We start from the raw sequence: 14,464 nt of genomic DNA on the forward strand, positions 1-14,464 counted from the left end.
AAATGTGAGAAGAAACTTCTCAGTGAGGGTGACGGAACACTGGAACAGGCTGCCCAGGGAGGTTGTGGATTCTCCTTCTCTGGAGACTTTCAAAACCCGCCTGGACGCCCTCCTGTGTAACCTCACCTAGGTGTTCCTGCTCTGGCAGGGGGATTGGACTAGATGATCTTTCGAGGTCCCTTCCAATCCCTAACATTCTGTGATTCTGTGATTCTGTCAGTGACCATGATCTTTTTTTGGTGCAAGTTTGGCTTTGGGAAGTGCTTTGGAGGTTGTTCTTGGTCCAACCACCAAGCTAGTTGTCACCAGTTGTTGTATAAAATCCACTTTTCATTCCATGTCACAATCCGATTGAGAAATGGTTTGTTGTTGTTGTGTAGAGTAAGAGAAGATGACACTTCAAAAAGATTTTTTTTTTTTTGATTTACGGTCAGCTCATGAGGCACACACTTATCAAGCTTTTTCACCTTTCCAATTTGCTTCAAATGTCGAACAACCAATGAATGATCGATGTTGAGTTCTTTGGCAACTTCTGGTGTAGTTGTAAGAGGATCAGCTTCGATGATTGCTCTCTATTGGTCATTGTGAACTTCCAATGGCTGGCCGCTACAGTCCTCATCTTCAAGGCTCTTGAACCACCACTGCACTGTATGTTCATTAGCAGTTCCTGGGCCAAATGTCTTGATATTGCGAGTTGTCTCTGCCACTTTACAACCCATTTTGAACTCGAATAAGAAAATTGCTAAAATATGCTTTTTGTCTCTAACATCATTTCCATAGTCTAAAATAAATATAAAATAAACAACAAGTAATAAGTCAGTAGCAAAAAAACATAAAGCGAGAAAAGCACATTAAAATGATGCATAACATAACCACATTTATTTAAGAATGTATTCCAGTACCAAATGGCAAATTTCAACAATGCGAAACTTGCAGTTCCTTTTGCATCAGCCTAATATTTTTTTCCAGAGGCACAAGTTTTTTTACCACAATTTGTTTTAGACCTTCAAACAGTATTTTGCATAACCCACACCTAGACCATGGAACAGTTTAAGAAAAGGAGCAAAATCCTCATGGCAATGAGTTCTGAGGGCAAGCAAAGGGCAGATTTATCGTGCTTGCAGCTCCATGAATAACTGGAACATACTCTGTTCTGTCCAGTTTTATAGTGGTGACGATTTCGTGCTACAGCATATTTGCAGTAAAGGTAAAAATAGTTGGACCGATGAGGTGGTTTGGCTAAATGGTATTAGGTTTCATAGATAAAATGGAGGAGCGGAAGTCACAGCTCACTAATACATGTTTGAAAGTCTAGGTTCAGCAGAGTTCAATACTATTTGTAAACCCACACACAGAACAAGATACTATCTTTATATGCTTTCAACTCAAAGAACTTTTACCATGTTCTATATATGGAATTTCTTATGTAAACGTGAGTACGTGTGAGTGGCAGAAACTTTGAGAAAGGATTGTTTCAGGCCAGCTTACCCACATACCAAATTTCTTAGGATCATGATGACATTTTCCCTGCTTTACTAGGGAGATCAGGTCTTTTTCTCTAAGAACGCTTTCTTGCTCTTAAGTTGTTTTCGAATATGGGTTTGTTTCCTGCTCTTTTTCTTACTGCTGCATTGACAGTAGTTCTTGTTGGGTGTTATTTACAGGCCTAATCCAAAGTTATTACTCATCAACATTGCATCTATCTTGCTCAGCTTTAGGGTTTATGTTGCACATCATTCGCCGTGAAGTAAGGTTTTTGTTAATACCAGGCTCTTTTCATGGCAATATTGCTGTTTAGCGCTGGGCTGGCTAAACATCAAAGCAGTTGCTTGCTCACCTTTACTTCTCTGGAGGGAAGAGAAAGGGGAAGAAAGACTCATGGGTTGAAAGAGAAACAGATTTAATAAAATACTAGTAAAACGAAAATGATACAAAGCAAATACTTGGCTACTAGAACACGTGCTCCCAGCAATGAACATTAGAAGATGGACACTGTGAGCACAGTGAGTTCAGTAAAGGCACGGAGAGCAACATCAGGACACAGGGAATGTACTGGAACCAGGCCCTGGGAGCAGGAACAGGAGCAGGGCCCCCTCAAGGATGGCAGCCATTGAGGAAAGGGCTGTTCTCAGAACTTCCTGCTTAAATGTGGAATGTGACGTTCATGGTATAGAGTACTTCTGTTGACCAGCTTAAGTCAACTCTCCTGGATCCATCTGCTCCTTGCTTCATTATGCACCTGTTTACTTGCAAAACATGAGAAACTTGAGTTCTTGCCTTCTTTCCTGCTAAGTCCCAAACACTGGAAAGTTACTGGAAGAAAACATTAACTCTGTCCCAAGGTGCTATCTTATTATTCTCGAACTACATTCAAAACAAAAGACTATGCTAACTATCAACAAGGGAATTAACTAACCTCATGGAAAATTACCTCCATTCAGTCAAACCAGCACAGGTGAGTTACCAGTTATCTGACTGCATGTGATGGATACTGGTAGAAATTGTTTCTATGTCCTTTAAACAGTTCAAGTACTTGTCTGTAAGATGGAAACATAAATTTTTGTGAGTTGAAGTTTGATTTCTAATCACTGCTTGTTAGAGGCATCTACCCAGAAAATGCAGGTTTTGTAAGTTGGGTTATAAATGCTTCTGTTGGGAAGGATGGTAGCGTAGAGTCAGAATAATTTGAGTTGGAAGAGACTTTAAAGATCATCTCGTCCATCCCTCCTGAAATGAGCAGGGACATCTTCAACTAGATCAGGTTGCTCAGAGCCCTGTCCAACCTCACCTTGAATGTTTCCAGGGACGGGGCATCTGCAGGCAACCTGTGCCAGTGTTTCACCACCCTCATAATAAAACATTTCTTCCTTATATCTAGTCTGAATCTATCCTCCTTTAGTTTGAAACCATTATCCCTTGTCCTATCACAACGAGCCCTATTAAAAAATCTGTCCCCATCTTTCTTATAAGCCTCCTTTGGGTACTGAAAGACCACAATAAGGTCTCCCTGGAGTCTTCTCTTCTCCAGAATGAACAATCCCAACTGTCTCAGCCCTTCCTCATAGGAGAGATGCTCCATCCCTCTGATCATTTTTGTGGCCCTCCTTTGGACCCTCTCCAACAGGTCCATGTCTTTCATGTACTGAACATCTCATAGTCAGCAGTACTGATGTATGACGAATAGCAAGGAGCATGAGTGGATGTCTGTTGTCTATCTATTGATAGGAAGAACTACAGGGTGTTTCAAAAATATGGACCCAATTTCAAAGCCTTGTGATTTCAAATTGGGTCCATCTTTTTGAAACACACGGTATATCAGTACAAACAAAGCAGTCTCATGTTCGTGTCTTGGCCTGAATCCAGTTTGTGCTGGATCTAAGAATGGTTTCTTCAGTTACATGACATAGTTGGTCTTTGCTTGCTGAGCTTGCTCTGTAATTGCCACTGTGTTGTAGAATGAGGTTGTCTTGTTCAGCTTTAAACAGTTAAATGTTTGGAGAAGTTGAGAAGGTTCTTTCCAGGTGATCCTGGTAATGGCTTTGAGAAGAGGTTGAATTAACTCTTTATGACTCTCACAAGCTGGAAAGGGTATGAGTCAAATTAGTAGATTTTATGCTGAAATGCTTTTAGGATGTGTTTGTGGGGTAACTATTTAACTGTAAAGATATAGTTGGGTTGCTGGTTTATGGGGTTAGACTGAGCTGATTGCTGCTCTTATAGGTAGGAAGCTTTCTGTTATTTCAGTGAATCAAGGTACAAGCTATTCACAGATCTTATTCACTGCAGCTCATAGGAGCTTAGCAGTAGTGGAAGCCATTTACTATCTTGAAGTAGGTATGAGCAGAAAAGACATAGTTTTGATAGCGGAAACTGATAAAACTGCTGTCTTTCCCAGTTAAAGGACAGAATTTGACAAAATGAGGCTTTTGAAAATTAAATCAAACAATCATAAGCATCCCATAGCATGTTTTAGGTGTTTCTGTGCTCTTTTCATCAGTGTGGTCCAGGGGCTATTCTTCAAGAACTGAATGACCAATGCAGGAGGGTAGATTACATAGAATAGCTCTCAGGTGCCTTTGTCTGGGTGGTATGGGTGGGTATGGATGTGTGGGTTTGGGGTTGCTTTTTGCTTTTCCTTACTGAGCAATCCCTTGATCAGAAGTGGAAACTATGAAGTTTAGGATATGACATAACTCTTGAGAGCATCACCTTTGGGTCGTATCCTAGTGATAGATTCTTTGGTTTGTTCTGTTATTTCTTGCTGGAAGACATCCTGGAAGCTTATCCATTAATACTTGCTTGTGAGCATAGCCAGTCAGACTGGTCACATGCCAGTGAACTAAATAACCAGCATTGGTACTAAATTGGTATTTTTCAGCTATCATGAATTCTGTAGCTTTTCAGGATATCATTTGCTGGGGCAGTTTGATTTATTATACATGTAATAGATAGAAGGAAATTGGAGTTGCATATCATCTGGAGACATTTATGGATTTTGTAATCAAATTGAACTTTTAACCAATGTAGTTTGTGGGTATGTTTATCAAACCAGGTATTTCTCATAGATGTTGAGGAAGACTGACCCCATAAAAGTGTAAAAAGACTGTTGGGGACATCTTTTTAATTGCCCTTTTTTCCTGTCCCTCTGGATTGCTGCTGGGAAAGTACAGTCTGTTCTTTCAAGTTTTAGCCTGTGATTTCATAAGTACTGTTGAAAGCAGCATCACCTGTGCTGAAATTGTGATCACCTACTGAACCTTTGGAACCAAACCAGTTGTTCAGACTATAAATAATTGTTTTCTTCAGCTAGTGTTCTCTCTGGCTGTGTTAGCCATTTCAGGCTCTTTTCACTAAAGCCAAATGTATGTGTATTTTTCTTCCTGCATATGAAGTAATTTTGAATGTAACCTTCAGATTGCAACCCCAAATTGGGTCTACAGTTGTTTCAGTTTTCTTACTTTTCCTTCCTCCAAGCTGTCCATGTGAACAGTTGCACAGAGTCTTGTGACCAATGTAGTAACTTTCCTGTATAAAATTTTAATTAACTATATTGGTATTATATTGAGAACCTGGAAAATGTTTATTGTGCGCATTTTTCTGTTTGTAGTTAACAAACTACCAGCTTCCCGTATTTTAGGTCCTTCTGAAGACTTTAGTTATTTATTCCTTTGGACAGTTTTATGGATGGAGAGAGATTGGATCTGTAATAGGATTTGCAAGCAGTTTATATATTTATGAATCATGGAGTTCATCTAAAGGCTCTCTTAATAAAATAATTTGATTTGAAGTGCTTGGTTTGATGCTGTGTTTTGTTGGAATTTGTGCTTTACTATTTATTTCCAAAGTAACAGCTTCCTGTGGCTAAAGAACTACAAGTAGCCCTGTGATGTAACTCCATCTTGTTTTTAAATGGGGATTCAGTCCTCTGTCAAGATACATGCTGTATTAAGTTTATTAATCCTACTTGATTTTCATATGTTTTTATTCTAAAGACACGAAAATTTCCTCTTTACAATTTAAAGATTGATGGAGAATGGGAGTAAATGTTTAGTTAGTATTTCACATAGGACTTACTGTGATTCTTTTCTTGCATGGGGCAGTCAGTACAAGGTACTCGCAGGCAAATTCTCGGTTAAATGGGTTACAAGCTTACAGGAAAACTTCAGTAAACCAGTTGGAATGTAGTGTTTTCTTATGTAAGATATGTCATCAGTGACCTCACTTCTCTTGAAAAAATATTTTTTTCTGACAGAGCATTTTTAATTGTAATTGTTTTAATTCTGTTCCTTGAACATATACAACGTCAATAGGAAAAAGGTTTTCATATAAAATATACCATATTTGCTTACAGTCTTGACAATTATCAATATATATGCTTCATTGCTTTACTAGAGCTCATTAGCTCTTATTAAGGTTCACCCAGACATGTGCTAGTTACTGCTTTATGCTGTTGCTGTTCTTTTCATTGAAGTGTAATGTTAGTTTTTTTGTTATCATCTGCATGTAACATAGCAGAAATTTTAAAACATTCAGCCATTTCCGTGGTGCTTTTAGAATTAAATTATGGAATACATTGTGGACTTGGTCAGTCCTGCTCTTAGTGTAATTCAGGTGGACGTAACATTTACAACTATGCAAAGCAGCATCAACAGTGTAGTTCTGCTCCATGTGGTTAGCTAAGCAAAAGAAAATCAGGGCCAACATCTATAGGAATTTACATTTAAGATTTACCTTGACCTGTGTGTCTAAAACCTGAATATTTCTGTCTGAAATAATCAAGGGAAGATGTTTTTCAAGATATTTATACATTTCAAAGGTTTCGATGATGTTTTTAGGGGTATTTTCTTCTCCTTCCCTGCTCTTCCCCCAGCAAGGAAGGCTCGTTTTTCTCAATTTTATGTTGATGAAGAATTTAAAAATTCTCATGCTTTTGTTTTAACACATGGAAAAAATTACTTTAAATTTGCAAGTAAACCATTTTTACTGCTATTATTCTGTTATTCTATAACATACAAAAATGAGTCAGTGGCACCTCACAGTAATTTGGAATTTAAATACTTTACAAGTAATGGAAAGACTCAGTATTAAGTTGAAGGCCAGTCGTGGCTCTTCCACTATGAATATGTTGAACGTGATTCATTTTTTGCTTATTTGCAGCTTGTTCAGTTGTACAGTGGTGTACAACATTTCCATTCAGATATGCTTTTTTCTTTATTTTTTCCTTTCCTCTGTCTTTTATCCTTCTGTCTTAATTTCTATATTTATTACGGAGATAATAATCTTTAGATATTTATTACTAAGGTCATCTGTATCTCTTTAGTTCTGTCTGGTTTTACTTTTGTTGGCTTACTCTTCCAAGCACTGTTTCTCTACCTCCTCTTCCCTTTCATGATTTGATTTCCTAGTCTCCTCTGTATTACTATTTTCTGTCACTTTTTCTCTTCCCAGCAGGGTCTGTGTGGAGTGCTCCTCAGCCCGGGCCTCATGGGGCTGTGCTAGCGGAGTTATAGCTCAGGTGGTTTGAAATTAGCAAGATTCTGTGCTTCAAATTCCTCTGTAAAATTAAAGCTACAGCACAGAGTCTTGTAAGTATGAAAGTACTTTAATTCTAATATTTCAAACTGTCAATAGTAGACTGAATGTGTCCTTTTTGTTATTAATAAAGGAGGGTGTGTAAATTCAGTAACTTGAGCAAGATCATTGTAAACCCCAAGGCTCTAATGGCAACCCTGACACCTGCTCCAGAGCTGTTTCAGAAGCTGAGTAGCTTTTATTTGTCATGTTGTCTTCAGTAGCTTAGTAGTTTAGTTCTACACTGAAGAAAAAGAAGAGGGTCTGAAAGGAGTCTCCTTTGTCACAATCTGTTCCTGAATACCAGTTCCACATTCTGTAGGAACACTCTTCAATGTGAATGCTAATACCAAAGTGCAGAGCTGTTGGGAGGACGTATTCTTTGAGAACACAAGAATGGACAGCCGAAGTTAGGGTAAGGGTCCATCTTGTTTGGTTTTCCATCTTGGACAGTGGCCAGTATTAGATATTTGGGGAAAACTGGTGTCTATGTCATCTTTTTGCCAGTGTGTCCTTTTTCCCAATATGTAGCTCTAATCAGCAGTTATGTGATTAAGGAACATTGGATGAGTGGAGTAAGACCAGCATTATCAGTCCTCTGCAGCTTGTGTGTGATATCTGTGCGTGTATGTACACGTGCACAGGCATAAAGGTGGCTCTGTGGATTGGAAATTGAAAGCTGCCAGTAATTTCTGGAAACACTCTTTTGCTGTAAACTGATGTATACAATGCAGTAACTAAAAAATATGGTTAAAATAAAATGAGTAACGGTAAGTTGCCAGCTCAAGAAACTCCTAGCTTTCAGCTCCTGACAGCCACGTAATTACGGAGGTCCAGAGTGCTGATTATCTGGTGTCAAGGTCAGCCTTCCTTAAGAGGCTGTTTAAAGTCTTTCTAATATTTAAGCTTGAAAATTATCTGGTGGGTTTTTTTGGATACTTCATGATCGGTGATTGTGGATTGAATTACAGTCTTGGTAGACTTGATTATTCATCACTGTTGGGCTTTAGCAGTGTTTTACAACTTCCAATTTTTGTTATTTGTAAAGTATGCTCATGCTCAGTGCATTCACATGAGCATTAAGTTGCAGTAACATCAGACTTGAAAAGGAGCAGGAATTGAGAGATTTTCTGGGACAGTCTAAAAATTCTATCAGTTTTTAATTTCTATTAACTTCTTTCTCATTTTAATTTCTAATATGAATTTATTAATTTAGATCAATTTTAGGTAAGAAATTGTTAGAAATTTTTAGATACCTTTTTTCTGTCCTGTGAGTTAGTTTATCTTAAAAATGCTTCTAGATAGGTGCCTGAATAGTGAAAAATAGGGGCATATTTGGTTGTTTGGAGGTTGTGTTGTATTTGTTGGACCATCCTACATGTTTTGTAAAACCACTTGGGTGTTTGGCTTGGTCTCACAAATTTCGCATCCCACAGGGACCAGGATTCATTAATCACACATAGGATCTCGGGATAGGAGAGGCTGCCATTGCAGAACCAAACTTAGAGAAAGTGAGGAGAATGGCTGGTACAGTGGCCTGACTGCCTCTTAGGAAACCTATTTTCAGGAGCAACCTCTGGGATCCTTCTCAGGTTAGTGGAGGATAGGAATTGGACAATGTTCTCTGACTCTCCTGGGAGACTAGTGCATGCTGCACTCAATGTTCTTCCAAAAAAAGGTTGCAGATGCAGATATGTGATGTGGGTGGGACTTAAGAGTGCTAAAATTGTATCCTATGAGAAGACTGTGATTTTTAAACTCTGTTCACTTCTGGATCAGCTCTTTCTGCTGTTTACCTTTCTTCACTTTTTCTTAGGTGGGAAGGGACAGTGAGGGACAGCTGATCTTTTAAGACTGGGAACCTTCCTGTGGCAAACAAACAAACAATAAAAATGTGAGTCCACCAAAAAGCTATAAGGACTACCTACAGAAATTTTAATCTTTGGGTGATAGCTGCTTCTACACTGAAACTGCCGCACATGGGAGTTTTCTGTCTTGCTTTTCTTCCCTTTTCCCCCCTTTCGTTTGTTTTTAGATGGCAATTTTTTTTTATTTTTCCCCTGCCTCTTCCCCTGTCTTGCTCAACACTGCAGCTGCAACATTTTTTGATCATTTTAAGTTTTAGGTTCTTTCTTGTTTGGTTTTTTTCAGTTATTGGTCTTGATGATATTATGGATGAAGAAGGAGTTAAAGAGAGTGGTAACGATGCCATTGATGAAGATGAGCTTGTTCTACCTAACAGGAATTTGAGAAGCCGTTGTGAAGAAACATCAGTCACATCACCAAGAAAATCACCACGTTTAATGGCACAAGGTGACCATTCAATAGATGATGTGCTTTTGCACATTTGAAATCAATTAAATTTTTATAATCCCATCCCCCCAACATGTATAACCTTGAAGTAAAGCTTTGCTATTTGTCTGTGTGAATTCAAGTATAGACACTTCCTTTTTTATAAACTGGGCCTAGAAGTTGGCATCCATAGGGTACTACTCAATTTTAATTCCTCTTTGAAAATACTAGGTATCTTCCTTATGCCCTGTGGTCCTTAAACTCATTTTTGAGATTTTTAATCCTTTTACTTGCATCAGATTACCACTGTGGTTCTCCACCGACAAAAGCATGTATTTGCAAAATGCATTGGAATATTAGGTTAGCGTGGCTCTTCATTTTCAAATAAAATTTTAATTCTGTTTATTTCTATTTGTGCATTTTCCTTTTGTTGTAAATTATGTTATAGTAATTGCAGTCATAAAGTCTTTCATCAAAATATCTTAATATACTTAATAAGTATTTTAATCAAATATATAAATTCTGTGTGGTAGCTAATTGATTATGATTAAGGTTTTTCTAACTTGTTGAACTGGTGGAGTTATTGACACCTCCGCTTTTTCCCCTTATGGAGTAGGCTGAGTTAAAAAGATAAAATTACTTAGGGAAGTCAGAATTTAAATGAGAGCCTGTGGTACAAACCTGGTGAATATGCCTTTTGAAAAGGCCCTGGAATGGGTTTCTTGTTTAGAAAATGTAAGAGATGTTATCAAGTGAGAATGTGACTGTTCCTCAGATTCATATACTGTGTTCTCAGATTCATATACTGTGTTCTCTAAAAGGTTTGTAAACTTCACATCTATATTTCTAATTGCATTATAACTTGTTCAATTTTTACTTGAGGTAGAAAAAGTTGAGTGGTAGAAATGTAGAGTGGGTTTTGTCTTTTAGTCATCACTTCTCTTTTATACATACTATTCAGAACTTTCATAGCCATTGGAATAATATTTAACATCCAAACTGTGGCAGTGTAAAATTGAAATGCAAGTAATTGATAGCTTTTAAACACAGACAGCTGAGATGTGGGTTTTTTTTTTTAATTAAGTAAACAACTAAGTTTTAAGTTCTTCTTGTGTCCAGTAAGCTGAATCAGTCTAAATCAGTTCTATTGTAGGTAAGTCTTGTGTTTGCAAAACGGAGGATGCTGTATAGCTAAGACATTTTCTTTTTCCCTTCCTAGAACCAGTACGGAGTTTGCGACAGAGCACGCTAGCCAAACGTTCGAATGTTGCACCTCTTGTTAGCACCAAGAAATCATCTGTAAAAAGTGGATCTGCTCTAAAGACTGGACAGAAACAAGAGAGAAGTCCAGCTAAAGAGACAGATGTTGCTGCACCCTTGAAAATAGAACAGCCTAAAGAAGTTAGGCGTAGTACAAGACTATCAGGACAGACAGAAGGAACGGCCGCAGCAGTAACAGCATCCCCAAGTAATACAAAATGTTTTCCTGGTCCCGAAGAGGTGAATGAAATAAAGTCTGAAACCCTTGAGCAGGCAAAAGTTGAGAAAACATCCCAAGAGTTAAGTTCTGCTAATTTAGCAGGAGCCTGTTCTCCTCCTGGAGAAACAACGGAAGTAACAGAGGTTGCAACAAAGACTGAATCTAGGAATGTTGAGTCAGTTTGTTCAGTGTCTGCAGATACTGAAATTGCTGCAGGTGAAAATGAAGCAAATGATGTGATTGATTCAATGGACTCTGAAACTTCTTCAGAAGAAAAGACTGGAAGTAAACCAGAAGAACCGGAGAAGAAAACAGAAGAGCATCAACAAAGTGGGGTAACTGGAAGAGCTAATGATCCATCTAGTGTTTGTGTGAATCCAAGTGAAATTTGTGAGACCTTTTCAAATTTGTCCAGCTCTGTAGAAGAGGAGATTGGTTGTAGTTCAAGTTCCCACAATGTGGATGTTGCTAATGAAAATACATTGTCAGTACAGGAAAGCGTAACAGAACCTGTAGATGATGACAAGGGAGTGGAGAAAACTGTAAATTCAACTGAGAAACTACTGGACAGTAAAGAGTTTCCTAATAAAGACTTGAAAAGCGATGAGTTGACTTCTGCTGACCCAGGAAATAGCATTTTAGAAAGCACTGTTCTTGACCAAACAAGCTCAAACGTACAGCAGCAGATCAGCAGTACTAAAGTAGAAGGTCTTGAGGCACCAAAGCTTCAGGATAATGATAAACAAATCAGCACTTCATCAAAATGTGAAAAGAATGTTAGGCCCCGGCACAGTAAATCTATAATACAGAATAAGCAAAATCTGACTCCAGGTACTCGACAGAAATTGGGTACAGTGCAACAAGAAATAACGCGTTCAAGAACAAGGGCTGGTCTTACTGTTTCAGGTCTTCACAGTCCATCTTCAACAAGTCTGAAGCGGAATGCAGACGAGCAAGAGATTCTTCAGCATCCAAACAACCCAGTTAAAATTAGGAAGAAACAGTCTGATCTGGGTTTGAAAGCAAAGAGCTGTGTTTCAGGGGTGACAGTAAAAAAGCAGACCAATACAATACTGAAGAAAATACCCCGAGTCCAGGCTTCTGGACAAGTACAGAAGTCATCAATTCAAAGAGCAAGTGAGAAATCTCCTACTCATCAAAGCTATTCTAAAGATACCCACCATTCTGTGCACTCATTATCGGGGCATGTTTCAAATCTTGGTCAGAAGCAAGGCCAGAGTCAGAAACACCAGCTTGCAACTGTGCTCAAAACGAATAGCTCCACAAAGGAAGAAGCAGAGACAAAAAATTTCCCTGTTGTAGAACATCTGAAAGAGGATGATAAAGAAAAAAACAAATCAAAAAGAATTGATAAGAATCTCCAACCTCGCCAGAGAAGAAGTAGCAAAAGTCTTTCACTTGATGAACCTCCATTGTTCATTCCAGATAACATTTCAACTGTTAAACGAGAAGGCTTGGAACATACCTCTGCTAGTGAAAGCAAACATGTTTGGGTGCCCAACAAGCAGTGTGGCTTTTGCAGAAAGCCACATGGCAACAGGTGTGTGTGGCTTTGTGTCTGAGGAATTTATTACTGGGCTCAGAAGATAATTTTTTTCTCTCTTACCAAATATTTCATGATGCTGGTGCCAAAACAAAAAGGCATAGCCTTATAATGGAAGCCTGTCTGTTATAATGTCAATTAGTTTCCTTTGGACTCATATACTTTTTTATCATCTTTTAAATTGAGCGTTCAAAACTAGTTTGACCAAAAAAAATTTACTAGAAGTGTTTTATTATATGAATACATTTTGTGAGGAATGTGTTATTCTGCTATGTTGTTAAAATATGTACTTTAAACCTGACTTTTTTTTTTCCTAGAAAGAAATAAGACTAAGATATCTCTGTTCCAGATTGTCATTTCCTTCTTTCCAGAGACCTCTTATGTTGAAGAATCACCATCAACCAAAAAAAATCAAATAGTTGTTTGCATGTGACTTTTATCTAGTAGCAGTGCAATTCTAATTCCAAGAGATTCGGAGGCTTTTTTCAGTTTGTATAATCGCTGCTGTGAGGCTTCATGTAACAGGAGTAATGAAGTAGCTGGGCAGGGGGATGGAGAACATCAGTCTCAAAAAAACCCTATAAAACATCCATGTGAGTGTATCTGAAATCGGCTTTAACTAAACCTGATAATGAAGTTGCATCTGAAGTTCATTATGTCCCTCTGTGACAAAAGCACTGTATGTGAACTGAAAAAGGCCATTGGGTTCCACTAGTGAACTGTCAATCCAAGAATAAGAATTCCTTTATTGCCACTTATTTTCTGGATTTAACATTTAACTATTTTTTCATAGTTGCAGTTTTCTCTGCCAGCCTTTTTTTTTTTAATTGATTTCAAAGATGTTTCTGATTAGTCCTTTGCTTACATAAGAGAAACTTTTAATACTAATTTTTAGTGAGTATGCTTTAGAACTCTGTATATCAGAGTGAAATACTGAACAATTACCTGTGGTGCCTGGAGCTTTTATAGCATTCATTTGTGTTGAAGAAGAGCCCTTGTGAGTTTTATTGACTTATTATATTGTATTTGAAAAACATGCATGAAGTTCATTAACTGTGCAGCTATAGCAACTGCAACAGCGTGTCCTATTAAAAGAATTAACACTAGGTTTGCTCTACCTGCTTGATGGGAATTACCCGATTGCAGGGGTCCTCACACTTAGATCCTTGTTGTGTGGGATTTTTTTTTGTGTGTGTGTTATTGTTGTTGGTTTGTGGGTTTTTTGTTTTGTTTTGTTGGTGTGTGTGTTTGTTTTTCTGGTTGGTTGGTTGTTTTGGTGGTTTTTTGTTTGTTTTGTGGTTTTTGTTTGGTTTTGTTTATTTTTTGGGGGGGTTTGTGTGTGGTTTTTTTTTTTTTGAATCCATCTCTTTACAATTTGTGCCTCTATAACAGTGTTTAATTTTATGCAGTTGGTATTTTCTTAGTTTTCATCATCTCGTGTATGGTAGTGGTAGAAGTACATGGGTAGGCTGTATTTCAGTGAATTGTTTAAATTCAGAAAGGCTGCTTCATTACGTGAAAATGTTTCTGTGGATATTTTAGAGCAAAATATGCATATTTGGGGTGTAAATTGCTTGGTATCTGCTAAAAATTCAGCTTTGAGTTAAACTCTTCATGTTATTATTGTATTTTTGCTAACACTTTAAACATCTGTGGGTTTTTTGTTCTGAATGTCTTTTTAGAGTTCAGAAAGTCTTGATTTTGAATACTAAATGGATCTAACCAATACTGGGAAGATAACAGCAGTGAGGCAGAACTAAATCTGCTTGTTGTAGTTTATAAAGTCAAGGCAATGCTACAGAAGATACAAATAATATGCGCTGCTATAGGACTGAATGCAACAAACCAGTTTTGCATCGACAGCTCTTGCTGCTGCTAGAAGAATGGTTTAATATATGGATCAACAGCTGAGGTTGGATTGAGAGAGCCCATGAGTTGCCACAGATTATTATCATGGGTATCCTCAACTTTGCAATGTCAGTTTTGTTAAGCTGTTGGGGTTGTTTTATTTGAGGTTTTGTTTGTTTGTTTTTTGATATGTCTGTTACAAAAGTGTT

The 14,464-nt window shown here is 37.8% G+C and overlaps 1 protein-coding gene across 13 annotated transcripts in view; it reads left to right on the forward strand.

Annotated features, from left to right (window-relative positions):
- PHF3 (PHD finger protein 3) overlaps positions 1–14,464 on the forward strand; it is a 58,431-nt gene that overhangs the window by 15,608 nt on the left and 28,359 nt on the right. For 3 of the 13 annotated variants that reach the window (XM_065630507.1, XM_065630494.1, XM_065630506.1), the window contains 2 exons: positions 9,223–9,384; positions 10,583–12,404. In XM_065630507.1, the coding sequence (XP_065486579.1) occupies positions 9,243–9,384; positions 10,583–12,404 (1,964 nt within the window). In that variant the 5' untranslated portion in view covers positions 9,223–9,242. Of the gene's footprint in view, positions 1–6,948; positions 7,086–7,393; positions 7,487–8,507; positions 8,664–8,887; positions 8,966–9,222; positions 9,385–10,582; positions 12,405–14,464 lie in introns of all 13 variants that reach the window. The other 10 variants (XM_065630499.1, XM_065630498.1, XM_065630501.1 and 7 more) reach the window with 8 other exon arrangements.

Source organism: Caloenas nicobarica, chromosome 3 (assembly GCF_036013445.1).
Source record: "Caloenas nicobarica isolate bCalNic1 chromosome 3, bCalNic1.hap1, whole genome shotgun sequence".
NCBI classification, from domain to species: domain Eukaryota; kingdom Metazoa; phylum Chordata; class Aves; order Columbiformes; family Columbidae; genus Caloenas; species Caloenas nicobarica.